General features: G+C 38.2%; 1 protein-coding gene across 18 annotated transcripts in view; it reads right to left on the reverse strand.

The window, feature by feature from the left end:
• Nucleotides 1-12,418, reverse strand: part of CDH12 (cadherin 12) — a 646,759-nt gene that overhangs the window by 40,340 nt on the left and 594,001 nt on the right. For all 18 annotated transcript variants that reach the window (XM_068931482.1, XM_068931489.1, XM_068931495.1 and 15 more), the window contains one exon: nucleotides 9,648-9,835. In XM_068931482.1, the coding sequence (XP_068787583.1) occupies nucleotides 9,648-9,835 (188 nt within the window). The remainder of the gene's footprint in view (nucleotides 1-9,647; nucleotides 9,836-12,418) is intronic.

Raw genomic sequence — 12,418 nt, forward strand, 5'->3', positions numbered from 1 at the left:
TTTTAATAGACTACATGGCCAGCCTTTTCTGAGCTGGGGGTTTAAAATTAGACATCCAAATCTATATGCCACGGAAATATTCAGGCTTGAAAACCTAGTAACCAATCCACAATCGCATGAAACCATCCTGCTACACGCAAAATTCCCAGTAAAAGGTAGTAAGAGTTGCAGCTTCATGACTGGGCTGAAAGCAGCTAGTTTTAAAGAATGCAGATAAATATTCCATATTTCCAGAGATTTACTGCATCTCTGTGTGCCATCTCTGGCTGTCAGGGTTTGTAGATTGCCTCTGAAGGTATGCAGTTGTATACAATTTTGGTAGCAGCAAAGTACATATACAATTTTGGTAGCAAGTTCTTACCCAAACGGTAACTACTGAGCTAGTCCATGTTGTGTGAGGGCCCTTTCAGAGTTCGTCTGTCACATCAGGCTGCAGTTCAGGGAACATGACTTGAACACGCGTGTGTGTATGTGCATGCTAGCCTCTGTTGTGCGCAAGCATCTCCCCAGAAAGGAGAAGATGGATAAACCTGAATCTGCATGTAGAAATATGCTAGGAATGCATGCACTTGGCTGCATTAAGGCTCTGCTGTGTGCAGTTTTGCATCCTTCCGAGTGACAGAGTAGCTGCACCTTAACTTGTCTTCCCCCCCTCACTTTCCTTATGAAGTCTTGAGACCAGTTTGATGTAAGAATAATTAAAAGAAGAAAATGGAAAAAAAGAAGCCCAGATGAACTTCCAAGTAGGTGCTTGTGTCTATAGACTGCAGACTCTATTACAGATCCTGAGGATGGGTACATCAATCCACGTCAAATACAAGCATCCCAAGGGGTGGCATATTCCAGTCAGCCATGAAAACTCTCATTTGTAAAAGTGAACAGCCAGAAAGCTTTATACAGGTTTTGGTATGTCTGCAGATTCAAACTGGCTTTCAGCAAGTTGTGAGCAAGCTGTATCAGTTTGGCTAAGAAGAGACAGATAGAATAATGTGGAAGATCTTGTGCCCTAATGGCTGAAATCCTAGGCTGTTTTTTTTTTTCCCCTACAAATGGACATGCTGCTCCACTACCCAAACTGCTGTCATACTTTCCTTTCAATTTCTATACCAGTCATGTCCACTGTTACATACTGCAAAAAACAAAAAAAAAACAAAAAAAAAAACACCAGCCCCTTCTCTGTCTGATTGTATAAAACGGTTGCATGTTTTCAAGTAAAATTTTAGGGGGAGCAAATCTGAAGTTGATAGCATCAGTCTAGAGTGGAAAAAAATCTGAGTAATTTTAAGGGATAAAACTAGAAATAAAGATTCAGACAAAGAAAGCAAGAGATCTAAGCTTTCAATTAAGTAGTAATTCTAACTGATGTCTTGTGTGGATCTTTCATACCTCTAAATTTGCATTAAAGCTTTTCAGACTGGCTTATCAGATGCATGAATATATTTGCAGATATATGTGCTAGTGGCGAGAGCTGTAATATATGCAGAGAGTCTCATATAATATATGAGAGTCCTTGCAAGCTCTCTTTCACTAAGTTATTCTTAAAGGCAGCAGTACCAGATCATGGTCCCTGGCCAGCAGCTGGTACACAGCTTTCACTATACAAAAGTAAAGGAGTCCTTCTCAAGGAGTCCTTCTCTGGGTAGGCCAGCAAGGAGTAAGAATTCAGCCAATTCTGTGTATTGGTATGCTCAAGCTGGCTTATTTTAAAACATGGCTACTGAGAAGTTGGATGATGTGGCTGCATTATTTCTCCCCCAGCCCAGTATCAGGGAGGGGAGCGGGGAGGTATTATGCAGTATTACGTGATGATATATTTTTGAATGGCTAGTATGAGCCTAGGAAAAGAAAATGTTTTCCCACTCTAAGCTTAGGGCAACCCATTCTCTCTTGCTGTCCTTCCATGGGATATGGATAAATATGATAAATATGGCTAGAGATTAAACAATATGCAGCCAACGCACAGAGCAGATAACACTCTGATTAAGACAAGACAGGCTGCAAGTGTTGACCCATCTTCAGAGAAAGAAAGCAGAGACAACCTTCCGCAAAACAGTGAAATTTAGCCTTCTAATGTCAGTGAGGCTAAACTGCAGCTGAAAGATCTGAGGAAAGGTCAGAAAGGTTGCAAAACAATAAATCCAAGATATAACTTCAAAAAACAACAACAAAAAAGGTTTTGTGCAATATATGTTATGGAGTAAAAGAGTATTGTATTAATGCCTTGTGCTTGTGGAGAGTCCATACTACAGTTTCCCGATCAGTTCTGGACTTCCCAGTTTTGCACAGTTAGCCGTACAGGTAATTATTGACAGTCTGGAATTTTGACATTCATTTGGTATGTCTGGAGTCCGCCTGAAAATAGAAAAATTGAAACTCTACCTGGCTCTCAGACAAAAATCTTTTAGCTTTTTAGTTTTACAGATCTTGGAATACCATTTCTTTGTATGACTTTTTGAATATCACTCAGATACTACTCAGATCTGCAAAGGAAATGAGTGGTCCACACAATGTTTTAGCTGCCCAAGTTTTGTTTTTGTTTTTGTTTTTTTAAACATTTTTTACTACAAAATGGTAAATTTCTAATGGTGTTCCATCCTACTTTCTTTAAAATCCTGAGTGCTGTTCAGTGTACAAACATAGCAGAATGTTAGGGAGAATATTCAGTTCTCTAAAAAAATCTGTAAGACTTTTGAAAGTTCTTTCAGTTAATCAGATCTTAATACGGAATGACTTCATAAGGGTTTTTTTAATCAACCAATAGAAATATTTATTTTTTCTATAAAAATTAACTATATTCAAAAAGTTAGGTTCAAATAAGGCTACAATGTTATCAAATTTAAGGATTTTTCCAGAGCAAATAGCAATTTTACTAATATTAAAGGAGCTTTTTTTAATAACCATGGACTATTTGGCTATTATATGTGCATTTCTAATTGCTATTCTAAGTGCTAGTGTCAGAATAGATGTGCTCAGCCCCCCCCCCCCCCAAAACACACCCCATTTCTTATTTGCCTTCTCTATTTTGCAGTTATAAGGTGCCCTATACAGATGCATAGTAAAGCACTATCAGCATGTACACAGCTGTGTGTAGCAAAGGCATTTTACAAATCCCAAAATCAAATAACACATAATGACGAATCACTTTATCTTGCAACTCAGGAGGTACCATGAACTGGTTTATTTAGTATGACTAGGAAAGCACGTAAATCACCCTGTGAGGGTGACGGAGCACTGGAACAGGTTGCCCAGAGAGGCTGTGGAGTTTTCTTCCCTAGAGATATTCCAAAGCTGTCTGCACAGGGTCCTGGGCAGCCTGCTGTAGGTGACCTCGTTTGAGCAGGGGGTTTGGACTAGATGATCTCCAGAGGTCCCTTCCAGCCTCAGCCATTCTGTGATTCTGTGATAAACAGCTCTGGTTCAGGACATAAATATATTCTGAAATATTGCTGTGTCCCTTTTATTCAGGATAGAAGTGAAGAAATGTTGATATATAGAGACATATCTATATCTAAATTTATATTTATATAGATAAACATATATTTATACCCTTAATAAAAATTAAATAGCTGAATCAGTTAATGGGCTGCAAGATATAATGAGTTCTAATGAGAAGCATGAAAAGAATGGGAAAAAAACTGTACTGTCAGCTTGTTCTTCTTCACAAAGAGACTGGACTGGAAGCTCCAGAAATTTCTGATTTTTTTATCCATACATAACAGATACAGCAATATCATTAGTGATACAAATATTCATGATCCACATCTACAACAGGGGAAGAGCCACATTTTGTGATGGGAATGTCATGGGACATGACATTTGCAGGGAATTGCTATTCATACTGGTATCAGAAAATAGGAGTAGCTTGGAGAGGGACAAGGGAGGTTGCCTTGAGCAGAAGTACAGAATTAAAATTGACTGAATGCTTATTTTCTTTGTGAGCAAGAGGTAGACAGGGACACATTGGGTATAAGAGGTACTTAATATTCCCAAGTTGAGAGGTGTACACAGAGCTTCACTTGGAAATTTGTAGCTCAGATCTCAGGGGGTGTCTTACCAATATGTATAAATATCTGAAGGGAGGGTGTAAAGAAGACAGGGCCAGACTCTCCTCAGTGGTGGCCAGGGACAGTACAAGGGGCAATGGACACAAACCGAAACACAGGAAGCTCCATCTGAACATCAAAAAACACTTCTTTACTGTGACGGTTGCTGAACACTGGGACAGGTTGTCCAGAGAGGCTATGGAGTCTCCATCCTTGGAGATATTCAAAAACTGACTGGACACAGTCCTGGGTAACCTGCACCAGCTGACCTTGCTTGAGTAGGATGGTTGGACCAGATGATCTCTAGAGGTGCCTTCCAACCTTAACATTTCTGTGATCCTGTGAATTAACCTGGAAAATCTGAGGAAATTTATATATTCCTACATGAGAACGTGAAGCCTTGTGCCAGTATCGTGTCTTTTTTTTCAAGTAGTTTGTTTTTCAAGCAGTGAGATAGGCATGGGAGAGGATGGAGGAAGAGGAAGTTAAGATAAAGCAGGAACATGACAATGTAAACTTTACTACATTATGTAGTAAATATGCAGTTTAAATTTACTGGGAAACTTGCAAATAGATTTTTGTAGAGAGCAGGAGCAGTTTTAAAATCACAACCTGCAGAGCACAGCCTACTGTAAGCAGCAGGCTATGTCACACACTCCCTGCCCTTAATGCTCCATTTAGGAGTGAAAAATCTGAAAAATGCCTGAAAAATCTTTCAGCCTAGCTAATCCACCCATGGCCAATCAAGCACTGACTGCAAAGTTAAGAAAGAAAATAATAGGTGGAATATTTGAAGTGAGTAAGGGGATGTAAACCTCCATCCAAAAGATAAATTTCTCCATATATGACTGCTCCAGACAAAAACAAATGAACAAACAAAAAAGCTGTGTCTGAAATCAACAGATACTGAAGTTTTCCCCTTCCTTACTCTTCTCTTAATTCTTTTCAGTGGCTACTGTTATCTTTATGATTAAAATTTCACACAACACATGGCTTTCTGCCTGTACCAAAGGACATCAATATTGTTTGCTCTTCCTCCTCAAAATGTGAAAAAACCCACTTTCCTCATTCATACACACCCCTGAGTTATGCTTATGGGCAGAGAGAGGCCATGCCCACAGGGAAGAAAGGGCTGAGGTGAACCATCAGGGTGCAGCTTGCCCGCACAGGAAGGCAGCAGCCCTGCAACTCTGGCTAAGGGACAACAGCAGCCTGCCTTATGCTCATTACTGCAGTGCACAGATGCTGCCTACCAGCCTGCCCTGACATTGTAGCAATGTGCTCCCGCTACATCCCATGAGCATGACAGCTCAGCTGCCAGCAAACTTCTCCCTGCTTACTCCAATTAAAGGCTTTGTGAAAGTGAAAGAGGCCCTTGAGGTCAAGAGGGAGTATATACTGCAAATACCTCAGTGAGGCTGCTCGGTTCAGTCAACTCCCCCGTTTCTTGCCATATAATGTTTTATATCCTCCCTCACAAGATGTGATTTTGTGGATACAGCTTTGTCACCTGATCAGTCAGGAGCGATAGAGAAAAAAAATAGGTTCAGAAATTCCCTGGACTTCCGCTGACCGATGCCTGGCAGTTCACACAGGCCGCCGCAGCAGCACAGGACCATGCCACATCCAGCCTAGAAGCATTTTTTTTTCCTAGGTTTTAATGGCACTGTGCTTGCTCAAGCTGGGAAACAAAGGTCTGAGCCGGCGTCGGTGCCTCAGTTCTGGATTAGCTCCTGCTGAGCCAGTCAAGGGCCTTCAGCACACAGTGGACTTACCCTATAATTCATACCTAGTTTAATAAATAATAGTCCCAACTGTTCACTGAAGCTCAAATCCTCCTGTTCTGTTTTCCTTTTGGATGTGGTTATTGAAGATTTTTTATCAGTTTTGTAAAATCAGGAGCTCGCCTGGGACTGAAGTATTTTCCTTTGACACTGGGGGCAGTGCTTCGTGGCCCACCTGGGGCCACCACGCTCCCGTCCAAAGAAAAAGGTCCCTTGTCACCCTGCTTCTTGTGGTTCACACTCACTATACCTTGTTGAAGCATTCTAGGAAGGACAACAGATACTATATTACCTGTAAAACCTGATAAACGCTGTAGTAAACAGAGAAGGTAATGGAAAGAAATTGGTCATTCTGTGCCTAATATACTAATATTTTTTTTCACTTATAAAGAACTGTATGCAGCACTATCCTAAAGCCAGACATTCTCCCCTCTTTTTACTGACATTATTTTCCCCTTTTTTGAGAGACTGTTATAGTACCAACCACACAGTGGTGCTAAACAGCATTAGGATCATTTGATTGGCGGAATGTAATAAAATCAATTCATTTTTTAAATATATCTATATAGCACAAGGGTAGTAATAATAAACATTATAGTGAATCATAGCTTGAAAATAAATCAGCAACCAAAAACCAGATGATTTAAGATGTGCACCTTGGCCAGCTTTAGCTGATCATGCCCATTTAGTATCAGCGAAAGCAGAAAATAGTCTTTTGTCTCTGCTGATTCACTTAGGGTGCTGAAAAGAACAATGTGGCTAGCACCATTTTTGTCAGCAAATGTATCCTTCATCAAAAGTAAATTTAGTCCAGGAAGACTTCATTTTTAAAATGTTGATATAGAGATGGCATCTTGCTTTTTGCATAACAACAAAAAAGCATCTATGCAGAGACTGAAGGTTTCCGCCTGCAAAAATTGTTTCAGAAACAAATAAAAGCAATCTTTATAAATAGCAGGGATGTGTTTGAAATGGCTCAGTGCTGAGTTACTGCAGTGCTTACAATGTGAGACTATGCTATGATACAAGAAGTGCAAATTTGTTTTTAAAGCATAGAACAATTTTTATTAAGGGTTTTGACTGATTATTACTTATAATTCATACTTCTCAGTGCTGGCTGTACTTGTTCACAGACTCTAATTAAAGAACTACTTAAGTACATAGCTAACTGAAATATTTGCATAATGCCCCAAGAATGAATCAGTGTTTTGAACACCACATAATGTGGAATTTGACAACTTGTCCTTTTTCCTCCAATTTTTTTTTCAGAAAGTGCGTCTGTGCAGACAAGTGAATAGCCCTATTGCAGACCTGCGCAGTGTGGACGGTACGCATTTTAATAGATGTCTACAGAATTGCGAATATCCAGCACTTCTGAAAATCTGAAAATTACAGTTCAAGAAAATACATGTGTACTATTACAAGTGTGAAGAATATGAAAGGTGAACTGAGTTCACAGTTATCTTTAAAAATCCAGATTTCTTTTGTGTAACCCAAGGATCCAGCAAGGAACTTAGGCTGTTGGATGATTCCAAAAAAATCTTGCAACACTTGAACCATTTGAAGCTTAGGGAATGGTACTTTTCCCTGAGAAAAGGTTTATAAAGGGCAGTGTGAAGGATCGGAGTATGTATAAAGGCATTCTTTGCCGGAGGACCTGCATGTTGGGTTTAATCTTCTTTTCACACTCCTGCATACAACAGAGCTGCTGTTCCTTGACCTTCAAAGCTGGTCACTGCCCCCAGGCACTTTGTGATGAGGAAGATGAAGAAGGGATTAGGATTATTTTGTTTATTTTTCCTCATGTTCAGAGACAGAGGTCTATCATTTATATTAGGCAACATAACTGACTTCTTAGTTATAGAATCTTTTAGCTATTGTAAAAGCCCCCTAAAGTTTCACATATACCATATCTTATTACTTCAAAGACTAAATAAATACAGCAAAATAGGATGAGCAACTCTAAAGTGTCTGGATATAGAATTGGTCGTGTGCGTTATTTTTTCAAAAAAAGAAAAAGTGGTTCAATTAGATATTAAATTCCTCTCAAAGTAACTGAGCATTTTTTCTGTGCTGGCTCTGTGATGCTTGTATCAGGAAAATCTACTCTCTTCCCGGGCAATAAAAGTTGTATGCACCCAGTACCCTGTCTGACTTGTTGCCGACTTGAATAGTTCTGCATATGCAGTCTAATATATACACTTAGGTGTAACTATACGGAACAATTCCATTGCTGCAGGTAAAAAGAAACTACACAGCTGAGGCTTAGGATTAAGCCAGGAAGAGTTGAATCTATCAAAAACCTACTCTTAATGCTCAGCATTCATTTTTCAATGGCTCCTACTTGTTACCATTTCCAAATGGCAATGCACTGCAAGGGACATGCAGATGCTAAGCCTGACAGTTCCAAATGTACTTATTTTTGAACCATCTGCACAGTGTAAGAAGGTGATCAGAATGATTTTTAAAAATGAAACAGCTCACAAGTTTACACAAAGAGAAAGCAGTATATTCAAACTTTTAGTCAAAAAAGAAGGGTGTGCGAAAAGAGTTGAATTTATGTCCAATTGGCAAATAACTTCAACATGGGTACCCCAAGCTTCCATTTTATGTCACTAAAGCTGGCAAAAGAATAAGTGACATGACATCGTCTGGCCTTTTAATGCAGGTGCATGTTTAATTTACTATTTCTGAGATCAAGAGTTTGAAGTCAGGAATTTGGTCATTAGAACATACAGAAAGTAAATCTAGACCCACGGTAGTATCTGGGGGGAGATTTAAGCACCTAAATCCTAAAGTTCATTGGAACTAAAATTTCTTGTTTCCTAAAATTTATTGCACATGTCCAGAACTCCTTCCTTTCGGACAGGGCTAAGCAGCTATGCAGCCAGTGATCACCAATCAGGACCCTAAAATGATTCCCAGACTTTCAAAAATTGTTTAGTTTCACAGGTGTGCATAGTTTACACAAAACTACACCTTTAACAGTTTACTGTTCATAATATGTAGTGACTCCAGCCTTTCAAAACTAGCTGGTGTTCTGGCTTTGTTTTTACTGAAGAAGTTTATCACTAGTGTACCTGTCAACAGTGTTGAAGCCCTGGGTTCAGAAGACAGCCATAGGTTAAAATGGGAGTGTCCCTATTTTGGATCTCCTACTGAGTACTTTGATCACCAAATTCTAAAATAATGCTCATTCCCTCTACCCTATAAATTAATAAATTCAGTCATCTTGAACTTATTCTAGCCCAATATATCAACATCAACAGCTGAGGTGCTCCCTTATATGAACATTTGATAACCTACGAATTGGGACATTAGTAGGAGAGCGGAAGTAGGATGTGTGGGTCTGCAACCATTCAGGCCTCCTTTACAGTGAGTGAGAACTTTGTTCAGTAACGTACTGAGCAACAGTTTTACTATTAAAATAATCAAATATAAAATCAAAATAATCAAAATAAAATATTAACAAATGAAAATGAAATATATTATCCAAAATATAAAATATTGCTCTTTTATTCCAAACTGGAGCATTTTGCATGCGGTTTTAGTACGAAAACTTCCCAAATAAGAGAAATTGTACTTTGCAGGCAGAGCTAAGAATTACTTTTCCACAAGTAAAACTTATATAATTTGTGAAAAGTCATACCTGACTGCATATGAAATAAAACACAAAATTCCAACTTCTTTAAGACTTAAGATCGCAAATGTGGATTCTAACAAAGATACAATTTACTGTGTGTGTGTAATTACACAATATTTAATAGTCCCAACTTCTCACTTGAACCACAGGTTCATACACCCAGCCAGTGCTACATACCTTTTTTAGTTTGATGACTCCTTCCTGGGTGTTCTCATCTGTTGTGATTTCAAACAAGTTTCCTCCATCTCCTGGAACTATGTTGTACTCAATTTCTGCATTTTTCCCAAAATCAGGATCCACAGCTCTGATTCTTCCAATAGCAGAACCAACATGTGAGGATTCAGGAACTTTCAAATGGAAGATACCTGTGAGAAAGTGGTAAACAGTCATTCTTGGGACTTCTTGGCTGGTTAACATGGTATATCTGATAAAAAGTTGGGAACCTGTGCAAAAAAGATCATCCTATTAAATCAGCCTATTAGGATGACGAGTTCAAAACAATGAAATATTAGAAAAAGATGCATGTTTTACCCACTGAACATGCTAACTTCCCCTAGTTGGTAGAACTGGGGTAGTGCAACTGGAAGGGTCTTATCATGTCTATCTATCTGTTTGTCTGTCTGTCCATCTGTCTGTCTACCTATACTTTATGTTATCCATACAGTTGATTTTTTTTCGAATTAAGTTCTGCTTGTAGACAGTACATGTTTATAAGCCTTTTCGTCCTTCTAACACAGTTCTAACATGGTTTCTTTTAACACAGTTTTTAGCATCTGTTTTTTTATTTTGTCTGAGAAAATAGATCTATCCACTTCACAGTGACTGAAAAGAAAAATTCAACTGAACAAGGATTTACACCCATTATTGTAATACCAGTATTAAAATTTCACACACAATTCCTTGTGGGAAGGGAAGAAATGGAGGATTGCTGTTTATATATTAGCCACCAGAGGGTGCTCTTACTAAAATTTTAGGGCCAAACATAATTTCTAGTTCTGCACACTTTTATTTTCAGTTTAATTACTATTAATTATAATGGTAAAAAGAAAAAAAGCACACAAAACTTCCTTATTTTTTATAAGCATTACTATGTGAGGACAAAATGGTTTTATTCATGGAAAGAGGTATACGGAAAAGATGCTAGACATAATCATTAAAATAGCTAAAGAAAAGGTCAAAAATTCTTTGAATCAACCTTGACTTTAACAACATCAGCAGCACACCTCAGATTATCACATCTTGCCTTAGCTTATTACATTGCTGCCTAGAAGGTCTGCCTTTCCAGTGTAGCTTCATCTCCTGTAGGAAACATATTAGGGGCACCTCTGAGATTTCCCCCCGGTAGCAGTTCAGTCACACTTCACAAAAGAAGACTCTGAGAAGTTGCATCTCATATAACAGCAGGATAGATGACTTGCACATCCAGCTGCTGAATTAAACAGCAGACACAGCTCCTTGTTGTTATCTCCTTACAATGCCTGCTGTGTCAGCTTTTTCAGCTTTGCAATGTTTCCAAGGAAAGGAAAAACAACATTAGTACGGCTAGATTAGGAGCCAACTTACTCTTCTCTGAGACAGAAACACTCTTCTGGACGATGGTACCTGCATAATTGTCTCTTTGAATGTCTCTGAAAAAACTAGTTTTTCCTGCTTCCTCCCTCTATCCATCAGTGTGCACAGTATATCTGAAAGCAAAACTTGCTTTATTTGTTTGAGAAAATCCATGTGTATAAAATTCACTTGTGCCACTTGTGTCACTTGGACATTATCATGTGTGTCTGCAGTATTCATTGGCTGAGCTGTTAAAGGTTGTACAATTATCATTTAACGATTTTTTTCCAAAGGACTATACTAAGGGAATTTTTTCTTCTTCTTCTTGTTTTAACAGCTGGAAAGGAACACTATGAGGCAAGTAATTATCAAGGCAGAGTAGCCTCAGCTATTTTTTAGTAGTACCTCAGTGACTCTGACTGAAGAATAAAAGCTTGAAGTGTTATACAGGACATAGAAGTACAGAACACACTATAACCTAATTTCACTTACAAACATGCTTATTACTGGGTCTCTATTACTCACATTATTCCAGAAAGGTGCAAAAAAAAGGGTTTATGAGGGCTTTTCTTACCCTTGAATCTCTTTACTATGTTTCCTGAACGTAGTTCCAGCCCTAATGCCCAAGCCTTTCTCAGATTCTTATGTTGGATTATAGAATTCATTGCTGTAGCATTTACTCTTCACAGTCAAATTTGGGTGAACTTAAAATGTAAGAGCATATGATAATGAATTTTTCCTTCTGTGTCTAGTTGATACTGAAACTTTGCCTAGTTTGCTTGGTGAACTGAAGAGTATTCAGATTCATTAAAACAAACATTTCTCTATAAAATATCGTACTGGGCTGTAAAGCATATTGGACTTACATAAAGTCAAAAAACCACTATATTGCTCATTTCAGATCGTTTAGCCTCTATCAGTTATTTTCAATGACTTGGCATTTCATCATTTCCAGAAATTCAACAGCAATAAAGATGAGGTCATTCAGATTAATTTGAAACTCTGAAGTAATCTTCAACTCTGCCAGAGTCAGGTCTCTGAAGATGTAGTATGTAATTATGCTGCCATCATCCTCCTATAATAGTACCTTCACAGCATATGAAAGATCTTAATGGTGCTATTTTGCCAACATACTTTTGGAATAAAATAAATGAAAACAAATAATATATATTGTTGTCAACTCAGGAAAAAAAGAAAATCAACAGAATATAATGTATAGAATGAAAACTTTCATTTTTTCCTCAAAAAAAATGCTTTGTAAAGGAAAGAAGGCATTTGAAATGATTAATACATGCTGCACAGGAAAGGTAACAGAACAATAGTTCTGTACATTTTATTTTTCTGTTTCTAGAAGACACTACTGTTGCTGTAGACTTGCTGTGACTGTTTAGCATTAT

This window comes from Struthio camelus, chromosome 2, assembly GCF_040807025.1.
Source record: "Struthio camelus isolate bStrCam1 chromosome 2, bStrCam1.hap1, whole genome shotgun sequence".
NCBI lineage: Eukaryota > Metazoa > Chordata > Aves > Struthioniformes > Struthionidae > Struthio > Struthio camelus.